The sequence below is a fragment of the Stylophora pistillata genome, chromosome 9, assembly GCF_964205215.1.
Source record: "Stylophora pistillata chromosome 9, jaStyPist1.2, whole genome shotgun sequence".
NCBI classification, from domain to species: domain Eukaryota; kingdom Metazoa; phylum Cnidaria; class Anthozoa; order Scleractinia; family Pocilloporidae; genus Stylophora; species Stylophora pistillata.
In genome coordinates, this window is record NC_142527.1 from 30,588,667 (window position 1) to 30,607,512 (window position 18,846).

The window sequence follows — 18,846 nt, forward strand, 5'->3', positions numbered from 1 at the left end:
TCCGTTTATCTTGAGACTGTTCTGATTGTTCAGCTGAGATGTTGCAAAAATAAAAAAAAACTATTAACAATTATTGGAATGGGAAGTAAGTTTAGCAAAGTGGTAAGGTAGTTCACCTTCCACCAATTTGTTTCGGTAAGTCTTCGTGTTAGCAAGTTGAGTGCTCTCTGCAAGGATTCGTCTCTTGTTTTTTTTACGGTGTTCTGCAGCTGCCGCCCATAAAAGGCGTCGCTTGACCTGTAAACTGCATTTCTCTTTAACGGAGACACTCTGTCCTCAGTCGATTTTAAAATATTATAAAAGCTCATTTTCGTTCCGGTGAAAATGTAACACCTCTTCTTACACAATCACACAAGCGCTAATTCTTTGATCCTCGCAGATGGTCGTTTGGTATTTGCCTATGGGAGATCTTCACGCTAGGAGGCACACCTTACCCCACTCGCTCTGCGGAAGAAGTTATGGACATGCTAAGTGACGGTGAGCGGATGGAGCAACCGCCTAACTGTCCTCTGGATATGTACTTTATCATGAGGGATTGTTGGAAACAAAATCCTGATCAACGACCTCCATTCTCTCAGCTCAGTGAACGAATTGGAAGGATATTAGAGTTACACACTTCAAAGGTGAAGCCGTTAGTTCACAGAGACTTGTCGGAGAGTTTTTGATAAGTTGGGTACAACAAACGAATACTCAATTAATCACCTTGATTTCCAACATACAAAACATTAACCTACCATGAGCAACATGAACCACTGGGCTTGTTACTAAGGCTTTTACTAAGTTTTTGTCAAACGCGTCCTGTCAAAATGACCTGTAGATTACGGGAGTATCCTGTAATTAGGGTACCCTTGAGAGTATTCCTTTTAATAATTTTCTTTTCCTCCACAGCAAACAAACTCTGCCTATGTCGGTATCACAGGAGACAACCGACCTGACAGTGATTATTACGGCATACCTTATAATACAGGATCCAAGCAAACAAGTTTTGCTGGCTTAAACAGGTTAGCTTCCAATCCGATTAGCATTTTATATTTTTTTATATCTGTACTCCAAGTAGTTAGTTGTTATGAGATATGCGTTAATAACCAAGCGTGAGGTCAAGATGGCTGGATATTGGCCTCGTTCTTTTTTCGTCTCGGTCCATAAAAATGCGAAAAAAGAACGAGGCTATTAATGCAGGCAATCCCAAGCGGGTAAGATGGGCCCATCTTGCCCGCTCGGGTAACCAGTAAGAACACTGGATTCGCTTTATCTTGCCCACGGGCGCTGCGAGCGATGTAATAATAATAATGCATAGGCGAAAAATGAGTGAAGCGAACACTTTTGATTTTAACATTGATTTGCCGTTTTTCTTGAATTAAAAAAAGTTAACCTGCGAAGGTTTACGCCCTTTTTTTCGACCAGGGAACACAAAGCCAATCAGTTCTAATCCAAGACTAGGTTTACACTAGAGGAAATTGTTCCGGATTCGTGATGAATCCGAGACGTTTTAGTACCGGATTCATTCTGCCGTTTACACGAAAGTGGACGAATCCGAAATAAAAACTTCCCGGTTTGGTCGTGTCTCCGGAGATTTTGAATCCGGAATTTAAAGTGGGAACTTTGAATCCGAGAACTTTTGAATCCGGAAAGTTTGTCGTGTAACCGCTTTTTTTCTCGAATCCGGATATTATTTCCACCTGCAATCTTTTGAGTTTGCGGTGAAACCAAAATGGATCTGCTGCTAACATTGCTGGCGGTCTCCGGTTGCCTAAGCTTGTTGCAGGTTCAGGCGATAAATTTTATCATGTGTAGCGCAGTATTTCTGAAGAAACGCAAATTATTATTGCAAGGAAGTTTAACGTCAGCCACACTCAGTAATCGCCGACGACGTAGACTGCTTGGCATCTGTCCAACTCAAATTTGCCTCAGTGGCATCTGGATCTACTCTAGCCTTTTTTGGGGGAGGCATTTTCACTTTGTCGATCGAACGACCAAACAACACTGGGCTTGGTAACCATTCCATTTCGAATGTTCCCGGAGTTGTCGTTGTGTGTAAACGGTCAGGAATCCGAAAATCCTTTCAGTGTAAACGCCTACGAATCCAGATACTCCAAAATTGATGAATCCGGAAACATTTACGAATCCGGAAAACTCTCCTCTAGTGTAAACCTAGTCCAAATGTGATATCTTATTTTAGACAAACTAGTGATGATGTGGAGTCCAGTCCCTCTCCTTTATTGTCTTGGGACATGGATATCGAGCAGGAACTACCAGACGAAAGACATGAAATGGTAGATCCAGGAACCAATGGGAGCCTGTCAGGGAACGAGAGCGGAATAAGTTTGGACGATGAAGCTCCTGGCCTCTTCGTGATTCTGCCATACCTTCCTCAAAAGTAACCACTAAATCACAACGAAAGTCAAAATCTAAAGAAACTGTGATTTAATAAGAAACAAAGCTGTTCTAAATCCATAGGTGCTTCCCCAGCCCCATAACTACAACAATCTTATCAATGGTTCACCCCATTTTAGATGTAAATATGTTTCTGTAGATGAGCTAAGCGAATGTGATGCGTTTTTATCGAGGTAACACCTTTCAACTGATACGTTTGTCTCACCTCATCGCCTTGTAGTGTTTTCTCGCTTACGTATAGTTACTTTACAGCGTAGTTACTGTTGAGGTGTCAGGGTATGTAACTGAGAAAGTAACTTGCGCCACTTAACAATAAGGAATGCTTTCGGGAATATTTACAAAATACATGATATAAGGAGTAAAACCCGCAAATGAAATTTTTCTATCGCTTTATCGTACCTTCTAATGGCTCAGGTAGTCAATGGATTGGATCTCTTGTTCAGTTTTTAGACCACGAAGGAATTTTAAGTATGTGGTTTGGACGAGCTGTGATAAACATTGCCTTAACCGTGTTCTAAAGTTGCAGAAGAGGGCTGCTAGAGTTATTCTAGACGCTGATTGTCAAGCCTCCTCCGTCAAACTGTTCAATAAACTAAACTGGATACCATTTTTCGAACATGCTAAACTAACTAAATGCTGTATAATTATTATATACAAGCGTGTACAGGGGCATGTACCTACCTATCTTAAAGGTTTAATGAAGCTTACTAGTGACACTCATTCACGGCAGACTAGGTATGCCAACTTCAATATTGCTCGCCCTGTTATCAAACGTAAAACTGAAGCAGGAAGAACATTTACTGTGACTGCCTGTCGAGCCTGGAACAGCTTACCGCTATCCATGCGGAAAATAGCGTCGCTAAATTCATTTATTTATTTAGCTTCGCCAACCGGCAGGGACACCGCAACAGCTTGTGCCAATTACTGCGGGCCCAATAAACCCCTTAAACAACGGTTCAAACCCATCCCATCCCACCCCAGGGGAGGACATCCATCACACAGTAATCTCGTGTGTGGGAAATTAACGTCTCCTACCCCAACCCTGCAGGAGACGGGACCTCCATTTATTCGTCCCTATCCGAGAAGACAAGAATATCTAACCATTTCTTGATGTTATAGAAAGGCAGCCAATTCTTAACTATTTTAAGACCCTGAGTGTTGGTCCGGCCAGGGCTCGAACCCTCGACCTCCCGCACAACAGTCCAGGCCCCGGTTGTTCAAAGGATGGATAAATTTATCCACCGGATAAGCTTATCCGGTGGATAAAAAGGCTATCCACTGAATAGTTATCCGGCGGATAAAAAGTTGTTGCAGAAAGCACGGATAGCGAGACGTATAACTATCCGATGGATAACTCGGTATCCAAGCAGTTGCTATGGTTACAGCCCAGGTGTTGCGTGACCTATTCGCTCGCGCGTGCTAGTGGCGAGACAACATGGCAGAAAATGTTGCTCCTTCTCCGGCAAAGCGCGCTAGGAAACCCAATTTTACACCCGCCGAATGCGCAGTTATTTTGGAAGAGGCGGAAGAAAATATAAACATTATCAAAAGTAAATTTTCCTCGACACTTTGTAATAAAAACAAAACGCGAATATGGGAGGAAATAACCGAGAAAGTCAATGCCCTTGGAGTTTCCAAAAGAACTGTTGTGGAGGTAAAAGAAAAGTGGAGAGGAATGGTGAGTGGAGCAAAAAGAGAGCACAACAAATGTACCACGGCAGTAAAGAAGACCGGGGATGGAAAGAAACCGGCTTCTCCAAAGGCTACCACAGCCAAAATTATCGAGCTCTTCGAAACGGATCCGTCTTTCAGCGGCATTTTGGGCGGTATCGACTCAGGTAAGCCACTAATGTTTACAAGTTTGTTGACTTACGATGATACTTACCACAATGTGCTGATTGTTGCTGCAGGTCTTTGTTTAAACATGACGCAGGGTAGCAGGTGATTTTTCTTCTTTTGGAAAGTTTACAATCCCTGTAATTCGTCTACGTTTCTAAAATTCAGCGGACCCTTGTTGAATTGAATCGATCGAGAAAAGCTAAGCTGCTCTTGTATCGTGGCCGAAAAGTACTACTAGACTTAAACGTTTCACACATTCGGACCCATTTTTCGTAATTTTTTTCCATTTTGATTGTGAAGTGAACAAACGCTACCTTAATCATCGATATTACAGAGCGTTTTTTTTTCAGAACGGTTTCCTTGGCAGTCCGCAATGTATTTAGACCTACTTGTCTGAAATTCTCCTTTTTAAAGGTTCTTGACTGCTGATAATAGTTGTCATTGAAATTAATTCCTTTTATTATAATAAATATATTGTTTAATTTAATAGGAGTGTTAACTCAAATTTTCTAGAGTAATTTTCAAGGAATGCGTACCAATTTATGGTCAGAACTTACACCATATAGGAATCAAAGGTTTAATACATTTTGTACAAATTCTACGCAGCACAAGTTTCAGACTTATCAACAGTGGATACAGGGGTTCTTGGAATAGAAAGTGAACTTCACCCTGTTGCTTCACACTGCATACTTCCAGACACCTGTGAATCCGCAGACCCCAGTGAACTGTCACAGCTAGATTGCCCCAGTATCTGTTCTAATACAGTTCCATCAGTACCATTGGAGGAGCCAGCAATACTTGCCAAGCCGCAATCAAGAAAAAAGGTCACCATTGATGACATCAATGAAATGCACCTTGAAGTCCTTAAAAAGGAAAATGTAAAACTTGACCTAGAAATTGAAAATCTAAAACTAAAGAAGAAAGAAATAATGTTAAGGATTCTAGAGCTTGAGTCTCGAAGTAGGTCCGAAAATAATTTATGAATCAATCTTTATACAATCGAACTGAAATGGCTTTGATTGTGACTCATGTAACTGGTTATTTATGGATTGTTACTGTCAGCTCCCTATATTTTTAATCCACTGATAAACCGTTTCCCCAGAAATGTACACAGGCTTTAATCACATTGGTTTTAATTTGGTTTCCTTCTAGTACCAATGCATCAATCTGTTGGAAGTTTCAACATCCCTCCCTTTAAAAATTTGAGATTGGTTTGTTCAAATTCTGCCCCAGCCCCTGCCCCTGCCCCTCCCCGTCCTTGGGCAAAAAAATTTGTTCAAATTCCCCAACCGTTTGTAAAAGCCAAATTCAGCCAACATGACTTTGTGCACCTCGACCAAATTTTTTAAATCTAGCCCTATACCTTTTCTTCTTGAGCCATTTTCGGTTACAGAAGTGAATATTTTTTGCCATAAACTCCGCTTTAGTGAAAGATATAACACTTGTATTTCACTGAAAAAACTTAACAGTTCTAGTTCAAATTACCAACCCCAGCCAGGCACAGATGATGGTTGAATGCCCATGGTTGCCAAGCCTGGGGGAAGGGGTGGTAGGGTGGAATCCAATACTTCAAATTAATTGACCCATAATTTTGTGATTCAAATTTTTTTCTTTTCAATTTTCAATGCTCAAATGAGTTTGAATTTGTTTCCTGTTATAATGCTCTCAAGTGAAGGGAAATGAAGAAAAAAGAAAGTTCTACCAATTTAAATCCAAAAAAAAAAAACTAACTGTACATGCATGTGTTTATTGGTAAAATAGAAAGTGCAGATATAAAGCAAAGACAAATGCATCATGTAACTAATATTTACATCTCTATGATGTAAAACTAATTATTCAATGGAGTTTATTAATTACATGTAAATATATTTTTTCAAGAATTAGTTACACTGAAGCAATTTTGAGCATTCCTTGGATTTAACCACAATTTATATTTTTTCATATCAAAAGAAAACTTTATTTAACTTTATTTTACAGAGACCCATCATTTAATTTAGAAAACAGAGGGCATTTTAAGAAATATTTATACAATTAATTTACACTATGAAGTTCAAAGTTCATTGATCATTTCATGTGATTAAACAATGCTTGAAGCAGCAATTTTAATTTTCCATTGCACTTTTTCTGTAGTCATACAAATAACAAAATCTTCATTTATATATTGAGAATTGCAGTTGAAACCAACCAATGACTTGAAAATCACTTCCTCACTTTAAATTCAATAAATTACAGAGTGAATAAAGAGGCAATGAATAAAAGACAATAAAAGGCTGCTTGCAAAAAAAATGTGGGCTTATTCATTTTGTCAAAGTAATGTTGAAAAAGTAGAGAAGCCCCTATCTGTTAGCTAAAAAGACTTGTTCTTAATATCGTAACATGATTCCATTCAGTTTAAGCTGGACGATTGACCTTTTATTGCCTGAAGATGCCATTTACAAGATCAAAATGACGACAATTAGAAGTGGTAATATGACCAAGAGAGTACAATGCAGTCGAGTCCCATTTTTAAATCATGAGTTTGATTACAGACTGAATTGGATATCGACACAAAGTCCTGTTACCAATTAATCAAAACTATGACAAAAGTTGAGAAAGAAACTGGACATTGGTTGTATGTTTTCATTATAAAAACAACAGTACACTTGGCGTAAGGCCCAACAGCAGTAAATGCCCTTAATGCAATTTGCCCATTTACACAGGCATGACATGTTAAGTGTCCCTTAAACTGTCCTATAACAACCATGATGCATACGCTGCACTATAAGTGGTCATACAAGACTCATGATAAACAATCACATTCAAGAATTTTGCTAAGTTTTAATTAAGGAACTTGTGAGAAATAGATAATCAGAGATCACAATACAAATTTTCATGCAAACATTTAAGCCAGAGCTGGGTGTGATGAGCATAAAAAAGGTGAATGATCTAATTTGAAAGTAGAATGTACAGACTGTATTAGGTGTTTCTAGAAGAAAGCCAAACTTCACTTTACCCCAATGTTGAACATAAAGATCGTCAAAACATAAATTATTCACTGGTTAAGACTTTTTCCAGGAAAAAGGAAAACAAACTATGAAAACCATTGAAAAAGAAAAAATATTAATATTTCCTTTTCCTCCAACATCTCTTGGAACATGGGGGTAGATAAGGAAAAATGTTTAAAGCAAGCCTTTCCATTTTAAAGGAATGTCCAATCCATGAAAAACATTTATCTTTGAAAGCCGCCAGCAAGAATGACCAGGTGTTGGTGATCATGAAATTAGAGACTTTGCAAAAGATACACATTGGACTATCACAAAAGAGTAATGCGAGTTTAACTATTTCTCACAAGAGTATACAATTGATTCCAAAAACACTGACTTCTAAGAAGCGTAAGCAGAGAACAATGACACCCAAGGCTTTATTGTTACACATGAAAACAATAACCACAATTAGTTGTACATGGTATATAGCAGCTATCCACACTTTCCTGAAAGGAACATATTGTGGTCATCAAAGATTTCCATGAACAATGAAATAAATAATGCATTAATCTTGTAACCATGCAAAGATTTTCCATAAAGCCATTGGGTCTCATTGTTGATGGACCATACCATTTACAGTACATATCAACATTTTTGCAATGAAATGTATGTTTGAGCTGAGCCCCCTGTGTAGAACTTAAAAAAAAGTAACAACAAACATATGAAACATATGTATGAACTGCGGTTATGAAACGTATATGTGCACGATCCTTCGCAGTAAAGCACTATTTGAGCAATAGTGAAAATCAGACCTGAAAAAAAAAAAATGCATGGTTACAAGATTAATGCATTATTTATTTCATTGTTCATGGAAATCTTTGATGACCACAATATGTTCCTTTCAGGAAAGTGTGGAAAAAAAAAATTTTTTTTTCAGGTCTGATTTTCACTATTGCTCAAATAGTGCTTTACTGCGAAGGATCGTGCACATATACGTTAAAAAAAAGTGTTAGTAATGTGCTCCCTGACAGCATTACCAGTTTCACAGCCATGATACTGACTGTGAAGGTCAGGAGCACACCCTTCATCATCCATTTCACCGTCCTCTGGATCTGGCTCCCTTAAACTTATAGCAAGGTTACGTAAAATACAAGCTACAATTATTGAGCACACCCTGTGAGGAGCCATCCTTACTTCGGAGTGCAGCACATGAAATCTCCTTTTTAACACCCCAAAAGTTCGCTCGATGGTACATCGCGTTATTTTGTGAGCTCTGTTGAAACGTTCCTCCTGGTGTGTTTTGGGGCTGAGATAGGGAGTCATGAGGAATGGGGAACATGCATATCCACTATCTCCAAGAAGTACACCATCTGCCAGACCAGTCCCTTCCAGGTCACGCCCTATGGCTGATGTTCGAAAAATGTGGCTATCATGTGTAGAGCCAGGCCATCTAGCCACAACATTTGTAAAAACATTTCTACAAAATTCAATTACATTCAATGCAACACAAATGGTTTTTAGGTCCAACACAACATTCCCAGTGAAAAAAAAAATTAGCAATTTATAGTGCAAGTGTACGTTTGCCTAGTCTTAAATTGTATTCCCGTAAAAGTTTCGTAATGTGAGCATACACACAGACCCTAAATTTGGAGCTGTAATCGTAAGGTTTTTGTAAATTCATTTTGTCAAAACGAAGTGTTCGAAACTGGATTGCCGCTCGCATTTAAACCACAGTTTATAACCAACATCAATTAACTACAACCTATCCCTTTTCTAGAAATGGTAGATTCCAAGAGATTTCTTGACATGTGTCTTTGAGTAACAGCAAATTACATGTTATTAAACAATGCTACTTAGCGAGAGAATGCTCTGTAAAATTATGTCATGTTTCAGCACTCAATCCAACACAGTCCACTGAAAAATGTCCATGTTGGAAGACACATCAAGTGATCACCGATGAATATTTTCCTTGCGGTCGTATCACCATTCGAAGGCTCAACACTTGTTAGCAAACAAGATCGATTACAGTTGAGAGTTCCCGAATGGAAAGGGAGATCTCACGGTTCGAAAACTCAATTATATCAATCAATTCATTCAGTTCGTTTCGTCGTAAATTGTGTACATGCGTGAATCTTGGGATCACATGATTGATCACATGCGTTACTCAAGCCAATCACTCGCACATTCCTCCTTACGTGACAGAAAAGCGTTACAATTTTAAAGCGAAATTCTTCGGCTTTCATGCTCATATTTGGGACAAAACAATACCTGAAATACACATGAGATAGTAAGCATAGTAAAGTTTGGGTTAAACGGAATGTTACCCTTTGCTATACAAATAATGAGAGCAACACAAACTTGCTTACTGTTGCAATATGCCATTGCATATTGCCATTAGTCCATAATTGTTTTATCGTTATTCCCAGTACACACCACTCTTTTATTCATATGCAATTAGCTATAAATTGCGCTAAAAATTATTATTCATAGCGAGTGTGAATATTTTGTATTTAAGCATCAAGAAAGCGGTTAGGACGCAGAAAATAAAATTTAATTCTCATTTCTAGGAAAGGTTGTCTTGTGCGGATATATTTCTTCATGCCGGAGACAAAAATACCACATGAGGAAACATGGTGTCAGGAGTAAAAGTCTAGTCTACGTTCTGGAAGACGAACGAGTTCATCGATAATTGACGATCGCAGAGTTCGAGCGAATATTTTGTGTTCACAAGCCTCGAGTTCACCATGGAAGTTCTCGCGAAAGGACCAATCTTGGATTGGACAAACGACGGAAAACTTCACGAACGTTTCCAAGAATGGAAAAAGAAGGTATCGATTTTATGCAGAGGTCTTGTAATGACCAAGGCAGACCCAGAGTTTGTTTGTCTATACATTTATCAGTGGTCGGGTGAACGCGGACAAAATATTTTGGACAAGGCAACAATTCCAGCCGATGATCGCAAGAAATGGGAGATACATCTCAGAAAGGTGGAGGAGCAATGCAAACCTAGAGGGAGCAAACTAGTCGCGGCTACACAGTACAAAGTGCTCAGTCAAGGTGATATGGAATTACCAGAGTACATCGAAAAGTGCAGGCAAGTCACTGATGCATGCGGATGGCCAGAAGACGCAAAGGACATGGCTCTCAGGAACGCTATTCTCCTTGGTCTGAAGAATCCAAAAGTTTATCAAAAGTGTTTGGAAGAAGACCAGGACTCCCTTACCGCCGAACGAGTGATCGAAGTTGCGACTCTCCTATACAACAGCGATTGTAAAAGATCAATTATGCAGACTCTCAGTACAGCAACCGCAGCAACAACTGCAATACAACAAGGATCGACACAGATTCACAAAGTGCAAGCAAAGTATCAAAAAGGCGGGAAATCAACGGAGTGGTCAAATAGAGACAAGACGTCTAAAGATAAAGAGCATGGTGAGACAAAAAGGCAAAGTTGTTTCTGTTGTGGAGCAAAGCCTGCCAATCCCAGATCGCAGTGTCCAGCCAAGGATGTTACTTGTCACAAGTGTGGAAAGAAAGGACACTACAAAAAGTGCTGCAAGAGCAAAACAGGTAAACAAAGTATAACTGGTGAACCTAGGCAGGTTCAAGTACATGGTTTACAAGCACCGCAGACAGGAGCCAGTGCCAATCAGAGTTCAACTCGTGATCCTCCACAGGACTACCAAATGATGTTCGGTCCACACGTACTACAGGACAACCAACACACAATGTTTCACCATATTCAGACTTTTCATGTGAAGAGTATTACTGATACTTCAAGCAAGCACATCAAGCCCCTTTGGTTAAGTACTGCAAGTGGAGGACCCATATATGAGGTTGAATGCGAGATCGACACAGGCGCAGGATGCAACGTAATGCCATTGTATCTACACAAAGCCTTATTTGGAGACAAGAGTCTTACCCCTACCTCTATACAAATATTCGGGTACGGAGAATCCCCTGTGGCGAACCTAGGGGCGTGTACCATAGCGATTCGTACTGGTGATAGACAACAACCACAGATGGCGACTTGTCAAGTGACTGACACTCGAGGGTATCTCATTCTAGGCAGAGAAACAGCCCAGCAAGTCGGCTACATTGCCTTCCCAGAGGTAACCCCGCCCTCCTTAACCAGTACGCCACAAATCCATACAAGTGTCAACGCTCTGCGACCAGATTCCAGTAAGGTTGACAAGCCTACATGTGAGGTGTTGGATGACGCAGTCATCTTAAATGGAAAGAGACACTGTTGGCCCTTAACAAAGGAGTACGTATTATCCGAGTTCAGAGATATATTCAAGGGTATAGGAAAACTACCAGGGGGCAAGTATCACATTCAACTCAAGCCAGACGCACAACCTGCGCAACATCCACCACGAGCAGTACCTGAGAAGAAGAAAGCAGCATACAAAGAAGAGCTTGAGAGATTGTGCAGTTCGGGAATCATTGAACCAGTTCAGGGACACACAGACTGGATCAACAGCGTCGTTCCTGTCTCTAAGCCTGATGGATCAATTCGGCTATGCCTAGATCCAAAGGACCTTAAACAGAGCATCAAAAGGAACCAGTACTACACGAAGACTATCGATGAGGTTAGTGCTGAACTCCATGGAGGAAAATACTTTACGCTAGTTGATGCCAAGTCGGGCTATTGGATGGTAGAATTGGACAATGAAAGTTCACTTCTAACTACCTTCAACACTCCATGGGGGAAATACAAGTGGCTCCGACTTCCCTTTGGCCTTGAAGTTAGCGCAGACGTATTTCAGGAGAGGTTGAATGCAGTCCTAAAGGAAGTGAAAGGAATTACGGGATGCATTGACGATATCCTCACGAGAGGGGTGGATTCCAAGGATCATGATGTAAATCTCCTCCAGTTACTCGAAACAGCACGGATGAACGGAATTAAGTTCAATCCAAAGAAGCTACAGTTCAAAACAACTAAGTGCGACTTCTTCGGGCAGATTATCACGCCAGAGGGTATGAAGAGCGACGACAAAAAGGTCGAGGCCATCAAACAGATGAAAGCGCCAAAAGACAAGAAAGCTCTCCAGAGTTTTCAGGGAATGATCAACTATTTGAAGCGCTACTCAGCCAAGTTGACGAGACTATTCGAACCGCTCAGACCGCTGCTTCGGGAAGAAATGGAATGGACCTGGGACTCTTCCCATCAAGATGCCTTCAATGCCATCAAAGAAGAGCTCTCCAGGACTCCAGTACTCGCGTACTTTGACCGGAAAGGAGAGCACGTTATTCAGACTGACGCTTCAATGAAAGGGTTGGGTGCCGTATTGCTGCAAGGAGGAAAACCAGTGATCTACGTATCCAGAACTCTCACTCCTGCCGAAGAACGCTATTCCAACATTGAAAGGGAATTGCTAGGAGTGGTGTTCGCCATGGAGAGGCTTCACAACTATGTGTATGGTGAGCCAGTCAGAGTTCAAACAGATCACAAACCTTTAGAAACGATTTGGAAGAAGAGTATTGCCACAGCCAGCCCGAGACTTCAACGACTTCTTCTGAGGCTTGCTAGATACGAAATTCAAATCGAGTACATCTGCGGGAAGGACAACTCAATCGCAGACGCCCTTAGCCGAGTTGACCCTCTCAGTCCAAAGCCTATGGACTCCAAGCAGATGGATGTGATTCCAGTACACCACATCACTTCAAATGTTCCTGCTACAGACAACCGACTCGACAGAACCAGAGTTGCCACCACTGCTGATTCGGCCTTGAACCAGTTAAGACATTACATCTTTCACGGCTGGCCGCTTCAGAGGCAGCAACTCCCAGAACGACTGCAACATTATTGGAATTACAGTGAAGAACTTGCAGTTGAAGATGGCCTGATATTCAAAGCACATCGACTTGCGATTCCAACTTCACTGAGAGCAGAATATCTAAAGGATCTTCATGCGGGCCACCTAGGAGAAGAGAAAACTCTGTTAAGGGCACGGGAGACAGTTTTTTGGCCCGGGATCTCGGATGATGTGAGAAATGCAGTTAAATTATGTGACGTATGCACGAAATACAAGCCTGCTCAACAGAAGGAACCACTAGTACCACATGATGTGCCCAGCTTGCCATGGTTTAAACTTGGAGTCGACATATTTGAGTATCGTTCCCACCACTACCTGCTGGTTGCCGACTACTTTAGCAAGTTCCCCGTTGTAAAGAAACTGACCAATCAGACGGCGGGACACGTGATAAGTCTTCTCAAGACAATATTTGCAGAATATGGGATACCAGCAACGGTGTACACAGACCAAGGAACCCAGTTTGTGTCCCAAGAATTCAAACAATTTGCCATTCAGTACAGATTCGAAGTGCAACACCCTAGCAAAAGGTATCCTCAATCGAACGGTTTCATTGAGGCTATGGTCAAAGTCGTAAAGGGCATAATGGAGAGGGCCGAAGATTCGGGTTCTGATCCACATCTTGCAATGCTGATTTATCGTGCGACCCCAGTCAGACCACGTCAGCTCAGCCCAGGAGAGATGCTTTCCCAGCGGAAATATAGAGCACTCCTTCCTATCCATCAATGGCTACATCCTAATCTAGAGATCAGCAGAGAGGCACAGATAGCACAGAAACAAGCCCAACGTGATGACTACGATCGGACAGCCAAAAACCTTCAAGATCTACAACAATTTCAGAGTGTCCGGTTCCAGTTGGATCCCAAGAAACCAATCTGGCAGAAAGCCACGGTAGTACAACAGCCAAGCGGAGATTCGCCTAGGCGATATGAGGTACAGACTGAATCCGGTGCCCGGTACTTCAGGAATCGTCGCCATATTCGTCCAGCGATTGAAAGCACACCAGAGGAATTAAACCAGGCCCTAGTAATTCCCGGAACAGAACAAAAGTCACCAAGACCTGACCCTGTCAAACATCCCAGCTCAGCAGCAGCTGATGTCGCTGACCAGCCATCAACAAAACGATTGCCTAAACAGTGTGTGTCTGAAAAGACCCCTGTCGGAATTGCGCTGTCTCGTCCACGAAGAACTATTAAACCACCTACGAGACTAATTGAACAAATCTAGGGACACTATAACAGTTTAAGAGAAATGTATTTGTAGTGTGTCGTATGGGTAATTGTAGCTGTCATAGCTTTTCATCACGAATATCATTAGTTCTCTTTCTTTGTTCGTAAGCGTGTGACAAGTTTTCGGATCAGCATCTCAACTTTTCCGCATACAAGGATGCGAATTATGTTTCATTTTCAGAGTACACGGGTACAAGAATCCTATACAAAAGTCTTCTGATGTCATCATCTCTAAAAGAAGGGGGGATGTTGCAATATGCCATTGCATATTGCAATTAGTCCATAATTGTTTTATGGTTATTCCCAGTACACACCACTCTTTTATTCATATGCAATTAGCTATAAATTGCCCTAAAAATTATTATTCATAGCGAGTGTGAATATTTTGTATTTAAGCATAAAGAAAGCGGTTAGGACGCAGAAAATAAAATTTAATTCTCATTTCTAGGAAAGGTTGTCTTGTGCGGATATATTTCTTCATACCGGAGACAAAAATACCACATGAGGAAACACTTACTTCGATGGTCGCAGATTGCCTGGACATTGATTGTATGAAATCCTTTCCGGTTCACGAAGTCCGGCTCGTTTTCGTGAGGGGCCTTTATTCTGACATGAGTACCGTCGATGCACCCGATAGCACAGGGAAAACCACCTAATCTGAACAAACCTTGCTTTATTTCGTCTCGTTCTGCACGAGTGCACGGAAATTTTATGAAGTCGCCTAAGTTTGCAGTCAAGGCTTTTGTCACCCGGCGAACTATCCGGCTGACAGTCGACTTGTCAAATCCCTGAAAAGTGTCACCAATTACTTGAAGAAACGAACCCGAAGTTAAGAATCTGAGGGTGATAAGGACTTGCATTATAGCAGGAACAGCACGGTTGCGATTTGTTTGGGGAGCGATATCGTCTGCAACAAGGCCAACGATGTACTGTAGCGCCTCTCGTCCAAAACGATACCTGGATCTCAATTCAGCGTCTGTATATGTTTCAAACGGATCGAGTTGGCGGCGATAAATTCTCCTTTTTCTTCGATGTTGATTGTCGGGAAGGTTACAGCGAAGAAGATGTAACTGTCGAGCAGCCATTTTATTTGTGTTTATCCGGTGGATAAAACTTATATTACCTACCTAACCATGGATAAATTTATCCCCAGGATAGCGAGTGGATAGCGCTATCCATGCTTTCAACAACCGATATGACGCCATGGATAAAATTTATCCGCTGGATAGCGATTTATCCAGCGGATAAGAAGTTATCCATGCTTTGAACAACCGGGGCCAGCGCTCTATCCATTGAGCTAACCGGGATGCAGTTCCAATTCTTTTAAGAACTCTCTTTGGAAAAAATTCTTTGAAGAACAGCAACTTTTACATAATTTTATTCTGTGATTTAGCTATACTTTTGCATTATTAATTGATTTTACCTCGTCTCTTATTCGTTATATTATCTCATAGTTATGCCATTGTTTTTAACATCCGTATTGTACATAATTTTGGAGGGCCACGGGTTTGTTAGTATTTTTATACTTAGTGCTACCCTCTTTAAATAAAGTCATCACTTACTCGCTATTTAACAATTGGTTCATGCTTTAGCGTGCACTATCGAGTTATGGAGCACGCGGGAAGTTTGGAGAGCACGAAAGAAGCGTAAGAGTTGCCCTAGGCGATAGCCGAGGGCAACTCCAGCTTCTTGAGTGCTCTCCAAACTTCCCACGTGCTCCATAACTCGATAGTGCACAGCTGAAAGCATGAACCAATTGTTTTAGAACATAGCCGGTAGAATTGTGCATCAAATCCGACGGGAAAATGGACAACAATATCAGTTGAAGCGAATCGTGACGGCGCTGATGCCGAGTCTCCTTTTCCTTTGTTTTTCTCTTTTTCTGCCTCATTTAAGAACTCTAGCCCAAGGGAAAAGGTCGAAACATTGTCTTCGTTTTCGGACTAGTAGGCCGAGTTTCTGTTTGTATCCGTTAGTGTCGCGAAATACATTATTTTTCCCGCGCTAACAATTGGCCGCTCGCGCGAAAAAAAAATTTCTGGCGAAGCGATTTGCTGACGCTGTCAGCATGCACTATTGGGATTTTCAGCACGCTTACAAATATTGAATTTCATTGCGCGGTTCTGCTAGCTATGTTCTAAATGCTGGTAATTGTATTAGTATGACTTTTCTTAACGTTGAGCGCAAGTAGACTAGCAGCCCGTTTATGAAGAAAACAATATTGAAATAGATGTAGTTTTTCATAATTTACGCATCTGATATCCCGGATGCATTGCGTTTAAGAATATTAACCCGAATGCATTTTTGAAAGAATAAAACACGCATGTCAAACAATGGTAAATTATTATGTTCTTGTCTTACGCTCGCCAGAACATCCAGCTAGCATTTAAAAGGAAAAACTCGTTTCGTCTTTGTTCTTGAAAGAAATAGCGTTCGATCTCCAGACCTTCCTTTGCTCCGTTCGCCGAGTGCGTTCCTGAAACTCTGAAAAGAAAACCTGTACGTTTCTCTTTCTTACGATTATATTTAGCAACGACGCGCATTTGGGCCGCGCAATGGCCGAGTACCCCCCGCAAAGCCTGGACTGAGTTAATTTTCCCCTAAAGTGGTGCGGAGATGGGAAAATTTGAACGGGAGTCAAAACATTCTTTGCAAAGATTTGCATTAAAAGCCCTTTTATTACCAAATATTTAATTTAGTTATTTGCGCCTAAATTTAACTATACAATGGAAATGGTTCTAGTTACATTTTGATACACATGTTTTGAAAGTACATCGTTTCTATGTGCTATCTTTTTATTTTTACAATCTGCTCTAAAATTTCAATCGCCCAAATCTAAAATTCTAGATAATCGATCTCTAATTGTAATGTTGGTCAGAGTGCAACAAGGTTACAAAGCATTATTAAAAAGTCGAGTTCGAATAAATAAATTGACATGCTACGAACGGAACGTAGCATTGCAGTATTTATGAATGAAACTGGGTAAACTAAACATTTCGCTGAGCACACGCCACTATTATGAAATATAAATTATGAACGTACAGTAACGATACACAGAGAAATGAAAGTAATTCCACACTTCCTTTCGAGAGATATCGTTCCTCCTCTTTGCATCTGATAATAGTCACATGACACTGAACTATAAAACCGTTCAATATAAAAAAATTCACTAAGAGAATAATTAGAAAGCAGAACATTAATTAGAATACAATTCCAAAATTAAACCTAGATTATTTCTTTAAAATACAACATCCATTTGGTAGAGATATACAGAGTGTAATTGTACAGAAATTCCTTGGGTAAGAATAACGGAAGGGTCGTGAATTTGACAATACTCATCTCATACATAGGAGCTAAAGGAGAAAGTTAGAGCTTGACAAACGAGTGATATTTCAATCGATTTTCGCTCCAAAGGAGAGCAAATGACACCCCATTTATGCACAAAACAGAATGACTGTTGGCATTCAATCGAATCGTTAGGAGTTGTGTAACATCATCTGTCACGCTGGGTGACAGGCTTTACTTAACAGGCGAGCTGGGTCGAGCTTAATTTGCCTTTCAATGTAGCGTGTACCTTCGGCAATGGCTTTTTAGATAGTTTTTATACACAAAGGCCGACTGATAGCGAAATATGCGGTTATTTCGTACAGCTAAAACTCACTTATTCTTCTGAATTTCGACGCCTTCAAAATTTGAAGCAGTGGAAACGATATTCTCAAAGTGCTGTTTCGATCTTTCGTCTTTTTCCTTTCGGCAAAACGTCGGCTTCTGGGATCTTTCCAACAGGGGGAATGAAGGGAGAATCCACTCGTATGTCGTCATTGTAATCACCTGAATCTTTCACACCATCCACGTCAATACCACTCTCTCCTGCTGCACTGTTCGTTCTCCCACCACCCACTAGTCGCGACTCATCTTCGTCGCTCAAAGCTTCTTCATACGAGGGGGGGATGGGAGGGAGGGGTGCATTTTTTATTTCGTCGTCACTCATCACATCCTGGCTTGGTGGCAAAGCAGGTAACGGGGAATCGTAACTGGAGAAAAACAGAAAGATTTCATGATTAAAAAATGTTAATGTATTCTTTCCCAGAGACGGAGAGCCCAGTTCTCCCACGGAAAGTGTCTCTACGTGGTGAGTAGAGGGTTAGGAGAATTTGGCGACTGATTTGACTGACGTGAAAAAAAGGCAGAGCGACAGAAAGCAAAGGCCATCCAACTAATACTGTCAATAAATATATAGTCTCGTTGATTACTGTTAACTTACCCCATTCCAGCCCCTTCCTTGTCCGTATTCGGCGGAAGCTCGCTTGTCGGAGAGCAAATTGGCGACTCAACATATCGCTTGGAGTTTCGCAGACCTGAATCACACAGCTGTAGATAATAGCCCTGGCTCTCAACACCTTCATCATCGTCCAACTCAAGCGCAAGGTAAGGGTTGTCCTAACGGAGAGAGGAGAGAAAAATCATGACTTCATGAGACCAAAGAAAAATTGAATGCTTCGGGTGTGGCACAGGCTTCGTGAAGACTTGAGCACCTTGCTTAACTTTTTTCATAGTCGCTATTTGGCGATCCAGTAAAAAAATTTACGTCATAAGATAAAAAGT

At 40.9% G+C, this 18,846-nt stretch overlaps 3 protein-coding genes and 1 long non-coding RNA gene across 9 annotated transcripts in view; 3 read left to right on the forward strand and 1 right to left on the reverse strand.

Moving 5' to 3' along the window:
* Positions 1-3,332, forward strand: part of LOC111344793 (fibroblast growth factor receptor 2) — a 42,373-nt gene extending 39,041 nt beyond the window's left edge. The window contains exons 13-15 of the mRNA XM_088733896.1: positions 380-623; positions 889-1,001; positions 2,180-3,332. Coding sequence (XP_088590022.1) covers positions 380-623; positions 889-1,001; positions 2,180-2,381 — 559 coding nt within the window. The 3' untranslated portion in view covers positions 2,382-3,332. The remainder of the gene's footprint in view (positions 1-379; positions 624-888; positions 1,002-2,179) is intronic.
* Positions 3,333-3,359: 27 nt separating this feature from the next.
* Positions 3,360-16,582, forward strand: LOC148724255 (uncharacterized). Its single transcript, XR_015991881.1, has 2 exons — positions 3,360-3,600; positions 15,523-16,582. It is a non-coding gene; the product is annotated as an uncharacterized LOC148724255 (long non-coding RNA).
* On the forward strand, positions 3,828-6,166 carry LOC148724256 (nuclear apoptosis-inducing factor 1-like). Its single transcript, XM_088733900.1, has 2 exons — positions 3,828-4,232; positions 4,840-6,166. Exons 1-2 carry the CDS (start codon positions 3,830-3,832, stop codon positions 5,214-5,216), a joined length of 780 nt encoding a protein of 259 aa, XP_088590026.1. The 5' UTR covers positions 3,828-3,829; the 3' UTR covers positions 5,217-6,166.
* A 317-nt stretch (positions 16,583-16,899) lies between the features above and the next one.
* Positions 16,900-18,846, reverse strand: part of LOC111344794 (fibroblast growth factor receptor 4) — an 87,557-nt gene continuing 85,610 nt past the window's right edge. For all 6 annotated transcript variants that reach the window (XM_088733887.1, XM_088733888.1, XM_088733886.1 and 3 more), the window contains 2 exons: positions 18,506-18,681; positions 16,900-18,275 (listed from right to left, as the gene is read on the reverse strand). In XM_088733887.1, the coding sequence (XP_088590013.1) occupies positions 17,957-18,275; positions 18,506-18,681 (495 nt within the window). In that variant the 3' untranslated portion in view covers positions 16,900-17,956. The remainder of the gene's footprint in view (positions 18,276-18,505; positions 18,682-18,846) is intronic.

Excerpts from the sequence above, each read along its gene's own strand:
- LOC148724256 (XM_088733900.1), top strand. The coding sequence starts at position 3,830 with ATGGCAGAAAATGTTGCTCCTTCTCCGGCAAAGCGCGCTAGGAAACCC. Across the intron at positions 4,233-4,839 it reads TTTGGGCGGTATCGACTCAG|CACAAGTTTCAGACTTATCA; the intron begins GTAAGCCACTAA and ends AATTCTACGCAG.